General features: G+C 43.0%; 1 protein-coding gene across 8 annotated transcripts in view; it reads left to right on the forward strand.

Annotated features, from left to right (window-relative positions):
• Positions 1-23,603, forward strand: part of nectin1 (nectin cell adhesion molecule 1) — a 258,697-nt gene that overhangs the window by 165,865 nt on the left and 69,229 nt on the right. For 2 of the 8 annotated variants that reach the window (XM_008113738.3, XM_003222797.4), the window contains one exon: positions 9,985-23,078. The exons of 5 other annotated variants lie outside the window; for them this stretch is intronic. In XM_008113738.3, coding sequence (XP_008111945.1) covers positions 9,985-10,535 — 551 coding nt within the window. In that variant the 3' untranslated portion in view covers positions 10,536-23,078. Of the gene's footprint in view, positions 1-9,984; positions 23,079-23,603 lie in introns of those variants that run through there. One more of the 8 variants, XR_010000433.1, reaches the window with a different exon arrangement.

Raw genomic sequence — 23,603 nt, forward strand, 5'->3', positions numbered from 1 at the left:
AGCACCTTTGGGAGCAAAAATTAATATAAGACACTGTCTTATTTTTGGGGAAACACGGTAATAATACAATATAATCATATCTACTCACATTGGCATGTTTTCGAACTGCTAGTTTGGCAGAAGCTGGAGCAACAGCGGGCGCTCACTCCGCTCCCGGGATTTGAACCTGCGACCTTTTCGGTCTGCAAATTCAGCAGCTCAGTGCTTTAACACACTTCGCCACCGGGGCTCCTATTTGGATCAACTAGTCTCCCCTTAAACTTGTTCTGGTCCTTGTTCTGGTTCCCTGGAGCATTACGGTATGGGGAGTAGGATCTCCGTTGTGTATAGTAGGTCCGCGTTTTGCTCTTTGGCACATTGGGGTGTGTTTTTTCCAGCTGTGCAGGATGAGAAAGAGAAGCCAAAACTCTTTCCTTGGCACGGTTCCTCCAGCTGCCTGTCGCGGACAGGTGGGCGTCCTCAGTGCCAGCCGACCCTGAAATGGATCCTCGACACATCCTTACACAAGAGGGGAGAATTTCAGCTTCTGGGCAGAGCCCTTCTGCAGCTCTTGGCTACACAAATTCCTCATTATTTCCACCCTTCCCTCTCAAGCTTCCCCTCACCCCAACGCTGGCAGGATCAAAGCAATGCTACGCAGAGCCCCCTCTTTTCTCTCAGCCTCCAGCTGTTGTCCCCGGGGACCAGAGCCTTTGGCAGTGGGTCAGGAAGCTTTGCCCGAATAATGCAACAGCTGCTGGAACCACAATGGTGGGGTGGAGGCAACAGAGTGGTCAATGAATCTCCCTGTTTTGTTCTCCCTTGTTTTATTGGGGATGGAGATGGATAGAGTTGAGCCGGTAAGGAATAAAAGCGTGGCAAGCTCCCCGCTGGTTCCCCCATCCCCGGCTCCTCTTTCTTTGCCCCAGCCATGCTTTAATCTTGTCCAGATGGTGTCTCTCCTTATGGCTTTCTCACATGTCTGGCAAACACATACCTACCATGTACATTTGCCGGAATGCTGTCCCTGTTTTGCACAGAAACAAGTTTCCCTATGGAAGAAGTTGGATGTTTTGGTTCAGTATGGAAGATCCATGCTCACTTTAAGGAAGCAGAGTGGTATTGTATGCTGATGTGCATGCAGATCTGGATGTGCATGCAGATTGCATCTGCGGATTAGCATTCACTTGCTTATATGGGTAGGTGTTCTGTTGTACGCAAAGATGGCATGGCACCATCGGCACATTACTTCTCAATTGGCAATTTATAGTCACAACTTTTTCCAATTCTGGGGAAAAGACAAGAGTCACAGAGAGGAGCTTTTCTAAGAAATTGGGGTGTCAAAATCTCAAAGTGACAAATCCCAGAGACCCCTTGAAATAATAATAATAATAATAATAATAATTATTATTATTATTATTATTATTATTATTATTTTGGTATTCTTAATAGAAATAATAACAATTTACTTAGCAGGTACTAAGCCTTTATTAACCAATATTTCTTATATGAGGGGTTAATCGATAGTGTCCAATCTATACACATAAAAAAGTGAAAATGTGAAAATAATAATAATAATAATAATAATAATAATAATAATACTCTGGCAGAAACCAGTGCAGGTGGTCCCGGTGGTGATGGGCACACCGGGTGCCGTGCCAAAAGGTCTCAGCCGGCATTTGGAAACAATAGACATTGCCAAAATTACGATCTGCCAACTGCAAAAGGCCACCCGACTGGGATCTGCGCGCATCATCCGAAAATACATCACACAGTCCTAGACACTTGGGATTTTGTGTTCGACTTGTGATTTTGTGAAACGAAATCCAGCATATCTATCTTGTTTGCTGTGTCATAATAAAATAATAATAATAATAATAATAATAATAATAATAATAATAATAATAATAATAATGTTATTTTTATATCCCACCTCCATCTCCCCGAAGGGACTCAGGGTGGCTTTCATTGGGACGGGCAAAATCAACATATTTAAAATATAAAATATGGACACACTAAGTACATACATAGCACATAGTAAGTGTATAAACAATAACATAAAAAAACAGAAACATTATTATTTATTTATTTATTTACAGCATTTATATTCCGCCCTTCTTTCTCACCCCGAAGGGGACTCAGGGCGAATCACATTACACATATAGACAAACATTCAATGCCTTTTAACATAGAACAAAGACAAGACAAACACAGGCTCTGAGCGGGCCTCGAACTCATGACCTCCTGGTCAGAGTAATTCATTGCAGCTGGTTGCAGCTGGCTTGCTCTCCAGCCTGCGCCACAGCCCGGGCCTAACATAACAAAAAATAAATAACAAAACAAATTATAACAAAAATAAATAAACAATCAGGGAACACAATCCTCCAGGGAACACAATCGTCCATGAAGTGTTTTGAGGAGAGATACTCATGCCAGCCACATGACCTAGGAGGTGTCTATGGACAACGCCGGCTCTTTGGCTTAGAAATGGAGATGAGCACCAAACACCAGAGTTGGACACGACTGGACTTGTTGTCATGGGAAAAACCTTTACCTAGGTAACAATGTGTTGCTATTGTTGATGTTGATGATGATGATGATGATGATGATGATCCATATGGCTCAATTCATTGCTCAGTGGCTATATGTGAGCTTTACTGCGTTCAGAAGTTCCCCAAGATGGCTTTATCATATGTCTGAAAGATCTTCACACAAATACCCTTCCCGTAAAGCCAAATTCCAACAAGGCAGATTCCTATTGATGTCAAGCAGGCCACAAAGGCTAAAATGACATTGGCCAAGGAAATAAGTAATTTATGCCCAGCTGGGGTGAACCATAGAACAGGAGAGCTGGCGGGGAAAGATGACACCAAGGTGGGGGTCTAAATCTTCTCTCGTGGCTGAGGAAAAGCTAGGAAAGAGGAGTACTTAGTGGGGCGAAAGAAAGGGGGAAACAAATGGACATGTTGAATGGTAAATAGCTGGATCAAAGGGTCAAAATACACTAAATACCGGATCCAGCAGTGAACACTCGTATCTCCCATTTCCTGGGATTATCCGGGGTGATCCTTTTGGTAAGCAACTGCTTTGGGTTGAAACATATTAATGTAGTTGAAAAAGGATGGGGGGGAAAAAGGGTGTGTATAATGGGTGAATGAAATCTGTCAAGTCTTAGTCTCCTCTCCATTGGGACTTGGGAGTGCCAAACAGGCGTTGACCGCCACCAAGCGACCGTGGTGTGAATCGTCCTCTTTGTTGTCCCCTGGCAAGAGAAACCCCTCCAGCTACTCCCCACCGTTCCACTCTCCCCGTACAACCCAAAACTGGTGAATAATAATAATAATAATAATAATAATAATAATAATAATAATAATAATAATAACTTTATTTTTATACCCCGCCTCTATCTCCCCAAAGGGGACTCAGGGCGGCTTACATGGGGCCAAACCCGAATAAAAACAATCTATATATATAAAAGAGTGATGGCATCACGGCAGCGGACAAAACAACAAAAGTAAACACCCCACAACCTCGAAAATTGACATCACAACCCCTCATCCATGCCTCTAGGTTGATACAACAAAAAGAAAAGAAAAATAAAGTCCTAATTAGAGGGAGAGGAATAATTGTTTTTATCCAATTGCTGCCAGTTAGAAGGCTAAGCTCCTCCAACTTGGTCTCCTAGCAACCCAATAAAAATAATAATAAACACTAAAAAAATAATTAAAAACACTAAAAAACTTAATACAATAAAATACTATAACATAAAATAACTAAAAATAATACAAGAAAATAATAAAATATAATAAAAAGATAACTTACAATAAAATTTATTAAAAAAAATACAAATAACGTCAAATAAAAATTACACAATTTTTAACCAATACCACCACCACTTTGCCACAGCAACGCGTGGCCGGGCACAGCTAGTAGCAATATAAAACACAACAATAGACAAAAAAAAACATGCACAATTATAAAAATGTAAACATTAGCCAGTAAAAACAAATGACAAGAGCTAATAAAAAACAAGGATTAAAATGGAGAGGTTGTAAAAGTAGACTGGGTAAGGTGCACCATATAAATATTGTAAACACGAGGTGACTGATAAAGTGCTGCAAATTCTTGGAAGTGCAAATTGGGATGGGAAGAGACCCATATCAAGGAATGGTACAGGAATGGTCACAGATACAGATTGCTATGGGGATGAGCAATCTTTAACTAAAGGCCTGAGTAAAGAGCCAGGTTTTCAAGCTCTTTCGGAATGCTATCAGGGTGGGAGCTTGCCTGATTTCCCTGGGGAGCGAGTTCCAGAGCCGGGGGCCACCACGGAGAAGGCCCTCTCTCTCGTCCCCACCAGCCGCGCTTGTGACGGAGGTGGGAGCGAGAGGAGGGCCTCCCCCGACGAACGAAGAGATCGTGCAGGTTCGTAGGGGGAGAGGCGATCACTAGCACTGAATCATAGCACTGTGTGTGTCGTTGCTGTTGACATTATCAGACTGTGAAAATCCTTACGTTCCCAAAGCTTTGAGACATCCAGGTGGAGATGAAAGAGAAAAGAATGGTGAATCGTGATTTCTGGTTCGGTTGGTGGTGATCGTGCATGACCTTTTGGGAATTTGCAGGTGCTAGTGTCTGGAGTGGACCAGAGAAAAAAGGATGATCTCCTAGTCTTTGTACCTTCGCTTTTGCTCTTCTATCCTGTCTTCTCTACTCTCTGTCTTGTACTGATCTGCTTGGGGCAACTGATAGAAATGGTGATATCATTGACTCCGTGCCATGCCAATGTCCTGTTTTGTTAGTCCCTAATACAGGGGTCCTCAAACTTTTGAATCAGAGGGCCGGTCCACAATCCTTCAGACTGTTGTGGGGCCAAATTATAATTTGAAAAAAAAAATACAAATTCCTATGCATACTGCACATGTCTTATTTGTAGTGAAACAACAACAAGGAAAGAACACTACAATATTTAAAAATGAAAACAATTTTAACCAACATAAACCTATCAGGATTTCAATGGAAAGTGTGGGTCTGCTACTGGCCAATGAAATAGTCAGGTTAATTAGGATTGTTGTTGTTGTGTGACTTCAAGTCATTTCAGACTTTGGCCGAGCCTAAGTCTAAAATTATTTATTTATTTATTTATTTATTTACAGTATTTATATTCCGCCCTTCTTTCTCACCCCGAAGGGGACTCAGGTCGGATTACAATGAACACATATATGGCAAACATTCAATGCCAACAGACAAACAACATTCAGTTTTAGACAGACACAGAGGCATTTTAACATCTTTCTAGCTTCACGATTCCGGCCACAGGGAGAGCTGTTGCTTCACCGTCCATTGGTGGCTGTTCTTCCTCATTCTTTTCCTCGTGAGCAGTTTTATTTACTGCATTTATTTACTACATTTATATCCCACCCTTCTCACCCCGAAGGGGACTCAAAGCAGCTATATGTACATACAATATGTTATATTATTAGCATAGCACAATATTAGCATTATATAATTCTATATTGAACTATACCACTATACTATTATATGTTATGTAATATATAACATATAATTAATATTATTATATGGTATTATTATCAGTATTATATTGTATAACATAATATTATTATCAATATTATATGTATATACAATATATTATATTATTAAAACTAATACAAAAAGATTATATTATAAAACTGAGGGCGGGGGGCAGGTAAATGACCTTGGAGAGCCGCATCTGGCTCCCGGACCTTAGTTTGGGGACCCCTGCCCTAATATATATGGGGTGGCCTTGGCCGGTCTTCCCCACCACCATCCTTGTTGCCTCATTCCTTTTGAGGGTACGAATGGCAATAATAATAATAATAATAATAATAATAATAATAATAATAATAATGTCCTAAACGCTTGGGAAGTGTTCGACTTGTGATTTTGGGACAAGAAATCCAGCATATCTATCTTGTTCGCTGTGTCATACTAGGTCATTGTGTCAATAATAATAATAATAATAATAATAATAATAATAATACTTTATTTATACCCCTGTTCCATCTCTCGAAGGACTCAGGGCGGCTTACACTGGGACAAGCCCAAAACAGTATTACATCAATAAAAACTGTAACACACTAAAATCACAATTCAATAATAATAATAATAATAATAATAATAATAATAATAATAATAATAATAACAACAACAACAACAACAACACTTTATTTATACCCCACTCCATCTCTCGAAGGACTTGGGACGGCTTACACTGGGACAAGCCCAAAACAGTATTACATCAATAAAAACTGTAACACACTAAAATCACAATTCAATAATAATAATAATAACAACAACAACAACAACAACACTTTATTTATACCCCGCTCCATCTCTCGAAGGACTTGGGACGGCTTACACTGGGACAAGCCCAAAACAGTATTACATCAATAAAAACTGTAACACACTAAAATCACAATTTAATAACACTTCTCACCAAAGTTAAAATAACTTAAAACATAGCAGCTCCCCTGCTTCCCGTGGCCTACATTTCATGGGAGACTAACCAATATGATATCTATATTGGTTGGGGTGGGATTTGGTGTTTTCAGCAAGACCGAGGAAGGCTCTGAAAGAGTTTGCAGTGAGGGTGGGATGCTTGTAGGAAAAACCTTCCCCTTTTGTGTGAAAGACTAAAACTTGGCTCCCTGAAACCGAGGCAATGTTCTGGATGTCAACGTATCCATTGGGAAGGGGTGGGCTGACTCTTAGGTACGATCAAAGCGGGTAACCAGCATCTTCATGTGCTAAAACAATGAGTTCCTGGTTGGTGCCTGATGTTGCAAAATGTGTAGCTATCTGCCTGGGGTTGGCTCAGGACAAACGCTTGGTTTTTAAGCATGTGCATGGCCCTGCAGCATACTCTTGGCAATCTGAAGAAACTACTTCCACTAATTACCTTGGAACTGATGTAATAAATGAAATCGCTACCAATCAAAAGCCTTGGGACATTTCTAAGATGGTGCCAGGTATGATCATAAGCTGGGATGGAAACCAAGCAGGACTCTATACGTTGTTGGATTACAGCTTCCATTCTTCACCATTGGTTCTGCTGGCCGGGGATACTAGGTTTTGCAGTCCAGCTCACAATTTGAAAGCCAGAAATTCAGAACAATCGGAGCCCGAATCCTGTTGTTGATCCCAGACCCCAACTAGAGTAGAGTAGTTCCGTTGAAACAACTGGACATGGTTACACATTCAAAACTGAATCATTGTGTCTGCTGAGAAGGGGGGATGAGATTCAATATCTGAGATGACACCTTTTGCCTAGAATTTCTTGTCGGGGGATAATGGGTTGCAGAGTGAATTCCAAAAATTCATCATCCTCGTCTCACCTCCTTCTCCAGACTGTATTCCCATGCTGAGAAACAGCACTGGTCAAACAAACACTCCAGCAGACGAAGTCCAACTGTTGATTAACTTTATTTACATGTCTATTTACAGTTTGCATTTCTCGGCTTCAGAGCATAGCATTCATAGTCCATCTTCAGCGAATGCTCAAGCCGAACTCCACAGATAAGATAAACAGCATTCCTCAGATTGGAGGAAGTTCCAACCCTCAAGGGCAGGAAATCAAGCCTGATAGGTCATAGCAATCACAACAGGTTGTCAGTCAAAACTAGCCTGCTGTTAACTATTTCATTATTGAAAAATACACACTCTTGCTCATCAGCAGTAAACACTTGATTTACATTTCATACAAATACAACCATACTCCAACATTTCTCTCCCTTTTTTTGCTATTTCCTAGTCTATAATATTTCAAATTTGAAAAGCAAGCTTGCATTTAGAAATGTTGCATTCGGTCTCAGTATCGTAGCACTTTGTGCACACTGTCGTTTTCCTCTATGCCATGTCATAAAACCTCAACTCAAGAAGCAACCAGTCCGGTGTCCGTTTTCGGAGCCCTCTCAAATATCAACCCGTGCTGAAACCAAATATTGTAATCTGACAGTTATTTGGTGCATATTCAGCGAATGCATTGACAGGCTCAGAGGATGGCCGGAGAAAACCTGAGCATCAAATTCTTTGCCAAGGGAGCAGAGATTGGATTCTGGGCAGAAAATCCCACAGGTTCTGGAGGTATCATAAGAGGAATGCATGCTCATGCTGCTATATGCACAGATGTCTATTATATACAGCAAAAAGGAAAAAAAGGATAAGTATGGTATATAATATAATATAAAGTAAGTTATGTTATAGTTATATACTTCTATAGTGATACTAGCTGTGCCCAGCCACGCGTTGCTGTGGCGAAGTCTGGTGGTATGGGAAATAAAGTATTGAGGAATTGGTGGTAGTTAAGGTAAAGGGTAAAGGTTTTACCTTACATTAAGTCCATTATAAATGGGTTATATAGCTGTGTGGAAGGGCCTTGAGTCTACACTGCCATATAATCCAGTGCAAATCAGATACTCTGTGGAAGAGGCCTAAGTGAGGCCCAACTCGGCCTGTCCCCTGGGCTGAGTGGGTTGCTAGGAGACCAAGTGGGCAGAGATTAGTCCTCTAACTGGCAGCAATTGGATAAAAACAATTATTCCTTTCCCTCTAATTAGGACTTTACTTTTCTTTTCTTTTTGTTGTATCAATCTAGAGGCGTGGATGATGGGTTGTGTTGTCAAATTTCAAGGTTGGGGGGCTGGTAGTTTTGTTGTTTTGTTGGTCGCCATGATGCCATCACTCATTTATATATATAGATAGTCATATATTATGATTGTAGTATCAGTTTATATATTCCAACTGTACAGATAAATACATATAATTCAAAATTGTCTCGAATCTGAATCGGGTTTAAATAAACCTGATGATTGACCGTAACTCCATTCCTGTGGTTTACACAATGAATAATGGTAGACTTATGTATAGTATCAATATCAACATAACAAACCACGTATAATCCAATGTCCAATTTTAACAGATATAATTATTGGTACACAAAGTAGTCTTATTAAAGTCTTGATAATATTCTCGAGATTTGTAACACTATTCTTCAAAATCAATCATTCAAAGTAAATCAAAGTTCCATGTCAATAGTAACAAAGAGGAATAACTCCCTGTGTTGTCAAAGGCTTTCATGGCTCGGGCTGTGGCGCAGGCTGGAGAGCAGCTGCAATGAATCACTGCAATGAATTACTCTGACCAGAAGGTCATGAGTTCGAGGTCCGCTCGGAGCCATGTTTGTCTTGTCTTTGTTCTATGTTAAAAGGCATTGAATGTTTGCCTATATGTGTAATGTGATCCGCCCTGAGTCCCCTTCGGGGTGAGAAAGAAGGGCGGAATATAAATGCTGTAAATAAATAAAAATAATAAATATTCCAGGCTGTATGGCCATGTTCCAGAAGTATTCTCTCCTGACGTTTCGCCCACATCTATGGCAGGCATCCTCAGAGGTTGTGAGGTATAGGCCATGTTCCAGAAGCATTCTCTCCTGACGTTTTGCCCACATCTATGGCAGGCATCCTCAGAGGTTGTGAGGTATAGGTCATGTTCCAGAAGCATTCTCTCCTGACGTTTCGCCCACATCTATGGCAGGCGTCCTCAGAGGTTGTGAGGTATAACTCCCTGGTTAAAGGAGTATAATGGTGGATTCCAGAGTCTATACAGTATATGCATGCTCGTGGCAACCTAAATTGGGGTGATGATGGAAACGTGGTCGAGGAATGTGTACGGGGCTTGTGCATGACGTTCACCACTTGCACTAGTTAGGTGTTCATGGTGCTTCTGCCCCAGACGGTGTGCGGAGTTTGCGGGCACACCAGTCTGAGTGCCAAGCCCGTGTCCAGGACTTGCGTAGGTACTAGGCACCTTTCCTCCCCTCCCTGACTTTTCCCTCCCTCATCCCTTCTCCTCATCCGCCCTCCGGATTTTTGTTTTGTTTGTTTGTTTTAAAGTCTTGACGCATGATGCCGCAGCTCCTCACAGACTGACGCTTGTTCCCCCTTCCATCTGTCTTTTCCTACCCAGAATTCCCCTACACCCCGTCTCCACCGGGCACATCCGTGGCGCAGTCGACCATCCCTACCGCTGTGATTGGGGGCGTGGTGGGCGGCGTCGCCTTGGTCGTGGTGGTGGCCGTGGTGCTCCTGGTGGTGCTCCGGCACCGGCGCCACACCTTCAAGGGCGACTACAGCACCAAGAAGCACGTCTACGGCAACGGGTACAGTAAGGCCGGCATCCCGCAGCAGCACCCGCCCATGGCCCAGAACTTCCAGTACCCCGACGACTCGGACGACGAGAAGAAAGCCGGCCCGCTGGGGGGCAACAGCTACGAGGATGAGGAAGAGGACGCTGCCGGAGGAGGAGGAGGAGACCGCAAGGTGGGAGCAGGCCCCAACAAGTACGACGACGACTCCAAGAGGCCTTACTTCACCGTCGATGAGGGCGAGGCCCGCTCCGACGCCTACGACGAGAGGACACTCGGCTTCCAGTACGACCCCGAGCAGCTGGACATTGCCGATAACATGGTCTCTCAGAACGACGGATCTTTCATTTCCAAAAAAGAGTGGTATGTGTAACCTGTTCCGCCGCCCCTCTTCTCTCTTTTGCCCCCCTTCTCCTCCTGTTCCTCCTCCTCCACCTGCCACGTGCTGCCTCCCAGCCCCAGGGCTAAGGGCTGACAACGCATGGCGGCCCTGCGGCAACCACGCAAACCACACACGAGCCCATGCACGCACAACCAGCACGCCTTCAACAGCCCAGGACCTCTGGGGAAGGGCCGTAGCGTGCAAATACTTTGCTACAAGAACTACTGCTTGTCCAGAAGACAACCAAGCCAAGCCGAGGTGGGAGGGACTGGACCTTTGGCTCATCCAGTTTTCTTTTGGGGGGCTTTGCATCGGAGAGAGTGGGGTCCCCACCCCTCCCTCCCCACTTTGGTTCCCCCAGAGAGGATGCCTCCCCTCCCAATAGTGTTGTTTGTGTTGATCAGTGGCTTTGGTGTTAATACTCTTTCCTTTAATTACGACTCCCTGTCCTTGTATAGTATTACCAGCTCCATCCCTCCCAGAACAAATCCCCTCCTGTTTGTGTCTTAAGGTGTCTCTCGTCAGCCTTTGCCTGTCACCTCTCCCCATTCCCACAAAAGAAAATAACACTGGAATTTGTATGTTGTCTTAACATTGTTCGAGGGAAGGGAACCAAAGACACGGCAAACCGGACTTTGGAGGGTGGGCGTTGCGTGTGTTGCGGGAGGGCCGGGGTTGTGCGCCGTGCCGCAGAGACAGAAAGCACAAAGGCACGGAAAGGAGGCAGGAGGTTTCACGGCAAGATCCCTATCCATGTCTGCATTTTCCTCGGGGGCTTCTCATGCCTCTTCTCACGGCACCAAATCCGTCTGCCTCGCACAAGAAAACCGAAGAGGAGGAGGAGGAGGAAACAAACCCAACCTTAACAAACTGCATAATGAATGACTTCATCGTCAAGAGAGCACACGTGAAAGTCAAACAGGAAGGTGCATGAGATCCAAGGAGGGCAAGTAGCCATTCTCCTCCTTCGATGTTCTGTCTCCTTTGGGTTTGTTTTGCTTTTCAGCTCTTATTTCCAATGGGAAAGGGGAAGTTCACCGCATGACAACTTTGGTAGACCTTTGTTTACATTTTCATTCCAGCTTGCTTGCCATTGTTTGCATTCCTCCGTCCCCTTCCTCCCTGTGTAGAGATAGATCAGGGTTGGGGAAATGGGTGATCTCTTTCAACTATAGGATTCTGTGATTTTAATTTCAGGCCCTTAGGCCAAATCTGGCAAGTTTTAGGGTCCGAAGTGACCCCGGAAAAGTCCACTCTCAATAGTGCCATTTGGTGCCATCTCAGATTTTATAAGGTCTTTGGGTCCCATTTAGGGAGAAAATACGAATAAAGATTTATTGTTGTTATTATTATCACTACTACTACAAGGTTGTTTCCCTTAAGATCAAAGAGCTTTGGGCTAAAATATGTTGACATTCTGGAACCTTTGGTTGTGTCCAACCATGGAAGGTAGGCGCTGAGAACATATCTAAAATTGAATGCAACCCTTGGGTTAGAATAAGTTCCCAAACTTTATTCTAGATAGATGCAAATCAAGTCAAGATGGCTATCCTTCACCCTTGTAGGCCCAATTTCCTCCTGGTTCCACCACATCTACTAGTAGTAGCCCACCTCCTGCAATCTCTCACCCTTGTAGGCCCAATTTTCTCCTGGTTCCACCACATCTACTAGTAGTCCACCTCCTGCCATATTTCACCCTTGTAGGCCCAATTTCCTCCTGATTCCACCACATCTACTACTAGTAGCCCACCTCCTGCCATCAGGACTATGGTTTGGTGAATAGAGCTGGTGGTGGTGACATGTCCCTTCCCTTCAGTGTCTCTTGCTTGGATATTGTAGGGAAACAGAGACACTGACTCAGTGGCCAAGCCATGGCTTCACGTGCTGCTTGTTAAACCAGTTGGATTACCTGGCATTTCCCTGTCCTTTGCCCAGGAATCCACAGAAATGACCAACGTTGGCATCATTAGGGCCATAGCAGATCTGCCAGGAAGAGAGCTTGAATGCACAAACACTTTGCAACAGAAGCATGTTGTTTCCATGCTGCTGTCAGTGCTACAGAAACAAAGCAGAGGACCTGCATGTGTAGCTTAAGCTGTGGGAGAATGGTTTTGTCTGCATGATTTTGGACCCCCTTTTTATCCACTTTCTGGGTCTGGTCCAGTTCAGAAACGCTTTTCTGCCGGTGTCTCCTAAGCAAACGTGGGATTTTTGCCTTATGGATCAGTCGTACTGTGTCTCCATTCCCTGCCATGAAGTCTCTCCATAGAGTTCAGCAGACTTGCATCCTTAGCAGTGTACACAGAACCGGTGCCTTATGGACCTTCCCCCCAAGGTCCTGACCACAGTGCTTATCAAGGCACATATCAGAGATACAGTAGAGTTCCGGTTATCCGTGTTCCGGTTATCCGAGCGTCCGTATTATACTCTACTGTAATTCCAGTGGCATTTGGGTGATTTGCCTCCTCTGCTCTTGTGCTGCAGCAACTTGTTCAATCCTGCTGCCTTTATCTGCACTTGTCTTGGAAGCAAAACCTGACCTCAATGTCCAAGCGCATACTTGGCCTTCAGGAGACCCCAGGTTTAGTCCCAGACAGAACATCTCCAGACAGAAGAGGCAACACATAACCTGAGAGACCTTCTGCTTGAAAGACTCCTCTTCCATTTGGAAGTAATCACAAGACGCTCCACTAGATCCACCCACCTCTTGAACATGCTTATTTTCTTCTTGCTAAAGAGAAATAAAAATGGGTCTCATCCTGTGTCTTGTATGCCTTCCAAGTCATTTCTGACATATGGTGACCTTATCGCAAGGTTTTCTTGGCAAGGTTTGTTCAGAAGGGATTCGACTTCGCCTTCTTTTGTGACTAGACTCTGTGGGTTTCCATGAATAAATGGGGATTTGAAACCTGATCTCCAAAACTGTAGAGTCCTATGCCAAAACTACTACACCATGCTGGCTTTGGGCATCATCATAATATGCTTTCATGTCACTGATTGAGAACCATTGGTTGCAATCCAGGCTTCAAGTCCCTTTCCAGCCATTTGTATTTCCCCAAAAGATCATACTTTCTTCTCCTTAGCACTACTGCGTAGATTTTCCCCAATTTTCTCCATTCTAAGGCTCAATTCTCAATTCTCTCTCCTAAGGCTTACTTACTGACAGCAACTTTTTAGCAAGTGTAGTTGCTACGGGGCTCTCCACCCTTAGTTCCATATATGGATCCAGGAAGGCAGAATCTCATTTGTGTGCATTCCTGCCAAAATGAATCTCCACAGATGTGGAGTTGGGTCCTAGCAGGCAATCCTGAGATAATATAATGATGATAATAATGGTGCTGAAGAATAGGGTCCAAATACTCACTTGACCATGGAAATCCACTGGGCAAACCACACACTCTCGCCAAGGTAAAGGTTTTCCCCTGATATTAAGTCTAGTCATGTCCGACTCTGGGGGTTGGTCCTCATCTCCATTTCTAAGCTGAAGAGCCGGCATTGTCCGTAGACACCTCCAAGGTCATGTGGCCGCTGGCATGACTGCATGTAGAGCCCTTATCTTCCCACTGGAGTGGTACCTATTGATCTACTCATATTTGCATGTTTTATTATTATTTTTATTATTTGTATACATAGATGAAAATAGAATGTATTTTGTCCCAACTTGCTGACCTATATCCCAGATGAGCTCTCCAAGGTGCTGAAAGCAGTGTCTTCTGGATAGATTCAGCACCTTGGAGAGCTCTTTTAATGCCTGCGTGTTTTTGAACTGCTAGGTTGGCAGAAGCTGGGGCTAACAGCAGAAGCTCACCCCGCTCTCCAAATTTGAACCGCCGACCTTTCAGTCAGCAAGTTCACAAGCTCGGCGGTTTAACCCGCTGAGCCACTGAGGGCTCTGTCTCTCTCAGCAAAGGCACCCCCAATTGTCCCCTGAACAAACCTTGCCAGAAAACCTGTTGAGGGTGGCCATGGATTGGAAACAACTTGAAAGGTGTGCAATCGCAGAAAAACTTCACGTTTGTTAGTATAAGTTTGCACCATTCCTTTCTCCTGTTGAGGCCAGGAGATACAATTTTTGCAGGGAAAATAATCACAAAAACGCCAAGCTTGATCCCAGGCATTCAGTATCCATAAGTATTGAATTGTTATAGTCTAGTTTGCTTCTCTCTCCACTCCCTCCTGAGAAATCAATGGCTGGCGTTTGCTGCTATGGCATACCCATAATGTTAAATATTCCTTGAGACAGCCAGTTCTGTTGACAGGGTGGCCTAGAACGTCCCAACAGAGCAGCTGGCACCTTGGAAAATCAGCCAAGGAAAATGCACAACACACTCACAAAACCCCAGCTCTGATCTAAATAAAGCTGCCATGTCCTCGGTCGCTTCAAGGCAGGGAACAGTTTGGCCAAGGTTGCCGCGAAAGAGAAGGCTGCATCTGCAAAGCGTCGCTCAGGGCATCGACTTGGCAGATGGTAGCCATCATTCCCGCTCTCTGCAGAGAGTGCTGGGAAATGTAGTTCAGCTGGGAAAAGGATGCTAGGGAATCCTCAGTGCTTGCACACATAGACTGCAAACTCCTGGGGTTCTTTTGCCTTTGGTTAGACTGGAATGAAGGTGATAAACTACTTTGTTTCGTAGGTTTGACTATACGGAGCTATAGGAACATAAGAAGAAACAGAGGAAATGGGCAAAATAGGGTATTGTCCCCCATACAAACCCCCTTCCCCATAATGACACGTTCCATCAGTTCCCAAATTACTATATATACTCAAGTATAAGCTGACCCATATATAAGCCGAGGCACCTAATTTTACCTCAAAAAAACAGGAAAACTTATTGACTCGAGTATAAACCGAGGGTGGGAAATGCAACAGCTACCGGTAAATTTCAAAAATAAAAGTAGATACCAATAAAATTACATTAATTGAGACATCAGTAGGTTAAATGTTTTTAATATTTTCGTAAAACTGTAATTTAAGATAAGACTGTCCAACTCTGATTAAATAATTATTCTAACCTTCAGTGTAAATGGGCTTACATATCCTTCCAATAATAAATAATAAATGAAATAAAATAATAAAAGTAAATATGACAAAATAATAATGATAGAAGCCCTTCTTTTAATCCCACGCCTTCCCACCAGGACCCTCACCCGAGTATAAGCTGAAGGGGGCTTTTTCAGCCTTAAAAAGGGGCCGAAAAACTCGGCTTATATTCAAGTATATACGGTACTAATATTTTTGAAATGATTCCCACCTAAAACGTTTCCATTTACCGTGTTCACATTACCCTGATCACTTCGCCCATCTCTTTCCTTGGGATGCCCAAACTCTTATTTCTTAATGCTAGAATACTAGAATATTTGGAAGTGAAGGAAAAAATTCAAAACTATTATGAGGATATAGTATTTTTTTTTGTCTCCTGCCCCTGAGATGTGCCTTGGGGAAATCACACTGAAATGCCATCTCTGCTCCTTTGTTTTTTACCTTCAGTTTCCTGATGGAATTGAATCTCAGTTGTCCGCAGCCAACGTAGCTAGTGAACAACACTAGCAAATGTTACTCTTTGAGATGATATCATCTTAGAAACTTCCCCAAAAGTCATAGTTACCATCTATTTCAGGAATCGTAGTTCCAAAGTAAGTTTTCCAACGAGGAGGGAATTTGTAGGATAGCAACGTTTTGCAACCCAAGGTGGACAAGTCTGTCCAGGTTCATAACCTCTATTGTGGTCTTCTAAAGATACAATGGGGAAAATTAAGGCAACAATCCATTTTCTCTAGCATCTGGTGCTTAGACATACAGTAGAGTCTCACTTATCCAACATAAATGGGCCGGCAGATTGTTGGATAAGCGAATATGTTGGCTAATAAGGTGGGATTAAGGAAAAGCCTATTAAACATCAAATTAGGTTATGATTTAACAAATTAAGCACCAAAACATCATGTTTAACAACTAATTTGACATAAAAAGTAGTTCAATAGATAGTAATGCTATGTAGTAATTACTGTATTCACAAATGTAGCACCAAAACATCACAATGTATTCAAAACATTGACTACTAAAAGGCAGGCTGTGTTGGATAATCCAGAACGTTGGATAAGCAAATGTTGGCTAAGTGAGACTCTACTGTATTGTGGATTCTGCCAAAAATGTTGAGTTGGGGTTTGTTTTTGCATTCAAAGCTCTATGGGAGAATTTTTCAGAACAAAATCCCCAGCTACATACAGCATTTTCAACACAGAGGACAGCATTTTCCACATAGAGTTTCTGCAGAGAAATATTATCAGAAATGTTCCTATTAGCTGTTATCCACGCAAGGGGAAAATAGTGTGAAATTGGTCGAGAGCAAGACCTGAGCTGTGAAAATTCCCATCAGTCCAGGATTCTCCTTGGCAGTTCCTAACATTTGAAAAACACAATTTTTTTTTGAATATTTTGTTTTCCTTCCCTACTTCCGGAGAGAAAATTCTGCACGCGCCAAGGAGGCTTGTGAGCCCTTGCTGGGCATGAAGGCTCCGGTGCCGCGTTGTTGTGGTTCCGTTCTGCAGCATTGATAATCTCTGTAGAAAATTTGGCACGGATTCAGAGGGCCTGAATTGAATGTAAGACCCTCGCGGGACCCTAATTAGCAAGGCTAAATGATTCACAGTTAATCTATAGTGTGAAATGAGATGCCTGCGGAAGCCATGTAGAGATATGTGTGTGTGTGTGTGTGTGTGTGTGTGTGTGGATCAAGGCTTTTGTCTGAGTGGGACTGGGATGCAACGGACGCAACCAACGCCGTTGTAGGGCTCGGAAGCATTGTGTCTGAAGTTCTTCTTTCTCAGAGCTAGATATGGGGTGTGTCTACACCAAGGGTCCTCAAACTTTTTAAGTGGAGGGCTGATTCACAGTCCCTCAGACTGTTGGGGAGCCGGACTATGAGGAAATAGTAAAAAAAAAAAATAATAGGATTGTTGTTGTGTGTCTTCAAGTCATTTCAGACCTAGGTCAACCCTAAGTCTAACGTTTAGGACAGAGGCCAGGTCAATGACTTTGGAGAGCCGCATCCGGCCCATGAGTCTTAGTTTGGGGACCCCTGATCTAGACAATCTCAAAAGACCATCGGTAAGGAAAGAGACCTCCAAAGACCATCTAGATGGTCTCATAAGACCATCAGTAAGGAAAGGAACCTTCAAAGGCCATCTAGATGGTTTCATAAGACCATAGGTAAGGAAAGAGACCTCCAAAGACCATCTAGATGGCCTCGTAAGACCATTGGTAAGGTAAGGGACCCTCAAATGCCACCTAGATGGTTTCATAAGACCATAGGTAAGAAAAGGGGCCCGCAAAGGTCATCTAGACAATCATTGGAACACGCAAGCTCCAATTACCGCGACAACATCATAAAACCATAGGTAAGGAAAGTGACCTCTAGAAGCCATCTAGATGGTCTCATAAGGCTGTAGCTAAGCAAAGAGACCTTCAAAGACCATCTAGATGGTCTCATGAGACCATAGGTAAGGAAAGGGGTCCCCAAAGGGCATCTAGACAATCTCAAAACGATAGGTAAGGAAAGAGACCCTCAAAGGCCATCTAGATGATCTCATCAAGTCACCAGAAGACCATAGATAAGGACCCTCAAATACCATCTAGATGGTTTCATAAGACCATATGCAAGGAAAGTGACCTCCAAAAGCCATCTAGACAATTTCATAAAACCATAGATAAGGAAAGGGACCCTCAAAGGCCATCTAGATGATCTCATCAGACCATCAGAAGACCGCTGTTTTGTGGATTTTAAATAAACACCAAAATACAGTAGAGTCTCACTTATCCAACATAAACTGGCCGGCAGAATGTTGGATAAGTGAATATGTTGGATAATAAGGAGGGACTAAGGAAAAGCCTATTAAACATCAAATTAGGTAAAGATTTTACAAATTAAGCACCAAAACATCATGTTATACAACAAATTTGACAGAAAAGGTAGTTCAATACGCAGTAATGCTATGTAGTAATGACTCTATTTATGAATTTAGCACCAAAATATCATGGTGTATTGAAAACATTGACAACAAAAATGCGTTGGATAATCCAGAATGTTGGATAAGTGAGACTCTTCTGTAATAGTAATAATCATAAAATAATATATATGTTATGTGCATTTCTTCCTTGGAGTAAACAACAAAACCACTGAACCAAATCACACCAAATTTGGCCACAAAAGATATAGTCCATCCAATCTATGTCTTTCAATCAAAAAACCTAGAAAAAAGTCCAAATTACAGAGGAGGAGGAAGAGCCGTTTTCCCCCTGGCTACCGGTCAGAAGGATAGGCCCCGCCCCCTTTAGGCCTCGCCCACTTCGTGTCCTAACAACTTAGGCCTCTTCCACACTGTCTATATAATACAGATTAGATTCAAGTATAGATTCAAGGCCCTTCCACACAGCTATATAACTCAGAATGCCAAGGCACATCCATCTTCTCCAAACCTATCCTAGATTTTGCATTTCTCAAAAATTGGTCACAATTCAAAATCAGGCTTAGAAACTAATGAGGTTTAAGGCTGAAGACGTTGAATGTTTAGAGTGACATCTCCCTTCCAACTCTAGCTTTTTCCCTAACAAGACGTCTTCGGGAAATTATCATTTTGTTGGACCCAAATCTTCCAGGCGGAGGGAACGTTAGTCAAATAAATGCAGGTGTATTATCTCCCAAGCTCTCTAAATGCCAAACGGTTTTGCAGCGGTTTGCAATTCTACAAAAACCCTCTCAAATCTCTTTGACCAGAGACAGCAAAATGGAAAGATTTGCATGCTCAGCTTTTGGGGAAGGTGAAGCCTTGTCTTCAAACGCAAGGAAGTTAAAGGTAAATCAGTATAGAGAGGAATGTTTGTGGCTAAAATATTCTAGGATTTCAACATATCAAATCCATTTTGTGGGCCAGCAAGATGCTGCTAGCAAGAAGTTGAACCAAGTTGAATCCTATATTGGGAGAAAGGCTAGATGAAAATGCAATTAAAGTTATATATAAATTATTTATCCCTATTTTCTGGTATTCAAGGTATATTGCCCTTTGCCACAGAGGCTCCATTTAGTATCCTTGGCTTTGGTTTCTGCAAGATCTCATCCAACCCAATAATGTTTCCAAGGTACAGCACTGATGACCTTGTTTTTTGGGCTCCTTTATCTCTCTGAAAAGTCAGAAGGTGCCATCAGCCCCATAGATGTGGGGTTGGCAATAAGACCGCTCTTTGTCTAGGTCCCCAACCCACAATTCCAGGCCAACGCAACAGCATCCTGTGCCACAACAAACCAAATCCGCTTGAAACAAAACACAGCAGGTGTTTTCCTGATGGGATTTATGCCTGGGATTTACCCGTCGCAATTTGCCGGAGCCATTTCATTTTCTTTTATTTAATTACGAGACCGATTTCCGTTCCTCTCCTCCTGTTGAATCATTTTTATTCAGCCTGCTTATGAGGAGAGAAAGTCGGAAAGCCAGCAGTTTCCTTTTCAGAAAGGCAACAGTTGGGAATCTCACCAGGGACGATGGAGGCAGATAGTTTTGGGGAAAAGTTTCCCTTTGGACAGGATCCCCAAGAGACCTAGGTTGCATTTTCCAGGGTGTATGGCCATGTTCCAGAAGCATTCTCTCCTGACGTTTTGCCCACATCTATGGCAGGCATCATCAGAGGTTGAAAAAGCTTGTTGTTCTTTCTTCTTGATAATTAAAAACTAAACTTCAAGTCATCATAAGACAATTCCGTGACGTTAACCAGGTCGTTGTTAAGTCAATCGGGGTTTTTTTCATGTCAGGAGTGACTTCAATTTGCTTCTGGTGTGAGAATTGGCCGTCTGCAAGGATGTTGCCCAGGGGACATTGCCCTGTTGCCCAGCGGACATGTTTTTGACATTTTTACCATCCTTGTGGGAGGTTTCTCTCGTGTCCCCACATGGAGCTGGAGCTGATAGAGGGAGCTCATCCGCACTCTCCCCGACAGCCTTCAGGTCAGCAACTTAGCCTTCAAGTCAAAGGCTTTAACCCACTGAGCCACTGGGGACTCCCAAGTCAATCGGTGGTACGAAGCTCAAACATGAGAACATAGAGATGGGCTAAAATTATGCTGGAAAAATAGTTTGGAAAAATAGTATGGATGTGAAAAAACCACATCACTGGGGGACAGAGACAAAAGGGTGGGAAAGCATGGTCACATTGAAGCCCTACTGTTTGAGATGCCTTGAGGGGCATCTACACTGTGGAACGAATGCAGTTTGACGGCACTTTGAACTCAATCCTCGGAGTTGCAGTTTGGTGAGGCGCCAGTGTCTTGCAAAACGACATCACCCGAGATTCCATAGCATTGAACCATGCTATAATGAATATAAATACTGTAAATAAAATAAATAATAGTCAAAGTGGGCTCGAACTGCAGTCAATCTAAAGTGTAGACGCACCCTTGGAATAGATGCTGAAGAAGAATATTGGTGGACTATATTATTGTTGACCTTTCCAAGCCAGAAGGACCAGGTAGGACATATTGGACCTTCTGGCCTGGAAGGACCCACTTGCTTTCCAATTGCAATGGACCAAAATGCAAACGTCTTGATTCAATCCCTGGGATTTTGGTAGTCAAAGTGGGCTCAAACTGCAGTCATTCTATAGTGTAGACTCACCCTTGGAATAGATACTGAAGAAGACTATATTATTGTTGACCTCTCCAAGCCAGAAGGACCAGGTAGGACATATTGGACCTTCTGGCCTGGAAGGATCCACTTGCTTTCCAATTGCGACGGACCAAACTGCAAACATCTTGATTTAATGTGCCCCATATTTGAAAGGCAAGGACGTGCATTATTTCCTGTGTTAATACAAGGGCGCAGTTTGTTTTCTGTGGTGCTAAAATATAGAAAAGGGTCTTTTGTGTTGTCAAAGGCTTTCATGGGTTGCTATGAGTTTTCCGGGCTGTATGGCCATGTTCCAGGAGCATTCTCTCCTGACGTTTCACCCACATCTATGGCAGTCATCCTCAGTTCAAGTGGTGTCAAACGTCATTAATTCTACAGCCAAGGAAGCAAAGCAAAAGCAAACTGCTGCAGTCTCTCCAAATTTGTGTATTTTTTCTTATTGGAAACTTTTGCCATTTTGACCCCACTCTGTTGCTCGTCCCTACATAACGGAAGGCAGGAAGATTCCTTATGTTGACATCCTCAGCGAAATCTTGGCCTTCCCAGTTGGCTCAGGCAAAAGCAAACTGCGGCAGTCTCTCCAAATTTGTGTGTTTTTCTTTATTGGAAACTTTTGCCATTTTGACCCCACTCTGTTGCTTGTCCCTACATAACGGAGGGCAGGTAGACTCCTTATGTTGACATCCTCAGCGAAATCTTGGCCTTCCCAGTTGGCTCAGGCAAAAGCAAACTGCTGCTGGCTCTCCAAATTTGTGTGTTTTTCCTTATTGGAAACTTTTGCCATTTTGACCCCACTCTGTTGCTTGTCCCTACATAACGGAGGGCAGGAAGATTCCTTATGTTGACATCCTCAGCGAAATCTTGGCCTTCCCAGTTGGCTCAGGCAAAAGCAAACTGCTGCAGTCTCTCCAAATTTGTGTGTTTTTCCTCATTGGAAACTTTTGCCATTTTTACCCCACTCTGTTGCTTGTCCCTACATAACGGAGGGCAGGTAGACTCCTTATGTTGACATCCTCAGCGAAATCTTGGCCTTCCCAGTTGGCTCAGGCAAAAGCAAACTGCGGCAGGCTCTCCAAATTTGTTTGTTTTTTTCCTTATTAAAAACATACAGCCCCAAAATCTCACAGCAACCCAATTGGTCTTTTGTTTGTGCAAACGTTCCTTGGGTTCTTCTCTCGACGGGGAATGTATACGTCATGGCTCCGTAGGGCCAGATACTCATCCGCTGTAAATAGGGATCCGTGGGGTTTGGATGCACATTAGATTAAAACCTGGATCGTTCCTTGATTCTTTTCCTCCATCCAAGACGGTATTTCCTCGGCTCCAATGACTGTATCCGCTCCCTTTTCTTCCTCGCTCATCCGCCCCAGCCCTTGCTGTATTGATCATTGTGACATAAGAGAAATAATTTAAAAAGGAGAGAGGAAAAATCCAGCAGATCTACTACTTTTTTTTTGTAATCTGTGTTGTAAGTGCTTTTTTTGTAAAAAGAAAAAAAAGGAAAGAAATGAGAGAGACCGCGCGTGTGAGAGGGAAAGAAAGATTATGATGCATAATGTAATGGACTGAAATTGCTTTATGATTTTTCCTCCCGTTTTATTTCGGTTTTTGTTTCCTTCCCATTCTTTGTAATAACTCCCCCTAAAAAAAAAATTATTTTTTTTTTGTTGTTGCCGTTGTTGTTTTTATGTTTGGGGTGTATCGGGGAATATTTTCTTTTTTTTTTTCATTTGGAAGAAGCAGCGGTTTCACCTTCTTCCCTGACTTGTATAAAAAATCAGATTTTAAAAAAAGAGAAAGAGAAATAGTGGTTCAACTGTGGAAAGAAATGTACTTTTTTATAAATAAAGAGTTTTAAAACAAAGAGGCTAACATGGACGTTGCTTTTTCTATCTCGTTGGGAAGCCAAAAAGGGCATAAATACACAAATGCAAGCACACAACTATTAGTAAGGTGAAAGTTTTCCTCTGACACTAAGTCCAGTCGTGTCCAACTCTAGGGGTTGGTGCTCATCTCCATTTCTAAGCCAAAGAGCCGGCGTTGTCCATAGACACCTCCAAGGTCATGTGGCCACTGGCATGACTGCATGGAGCGCCGTTACCGTTCCGCTGGAGCAGTACCTATTGATCTACTCACATTTGCATGTTTCCGAACTGCTAGGTTGGCAGAAGCTGGGGCTAACAGCAGGTGCTCACCCCGCTCTCCAGATTCGAACCTCCTACCTTTACGGTCAGCAAGTTCAGCATCTCAGCGGTTAAACCAACTGCGCTATTGAGGGCTCCAAATCATTCAAACTGTGAGAATAAATAGTGTTGTCAAAGGTTTTCATGACTGGAATCACCGGGTTGCTGTGAGTTTTCCAGGGTGTCTGGCCATGTTCCAGAAGCAT

The sequence above is a fragment of the Anolis carolinensis genome, unplaced genomic scaffold (assembly GCF_035594765.1).
Source record: "Anolis carolinensis isolate JA03-04 unplaced genomic scaffold, rAnoCar3.1.pri scaffold_8, whole genome shotgun sequence".
NCBI lineage: Eukaryota > Metazoa > Chordata > Lepidosauria > Squamata > Dactyloidae > Anolis > Anolis carolinensis.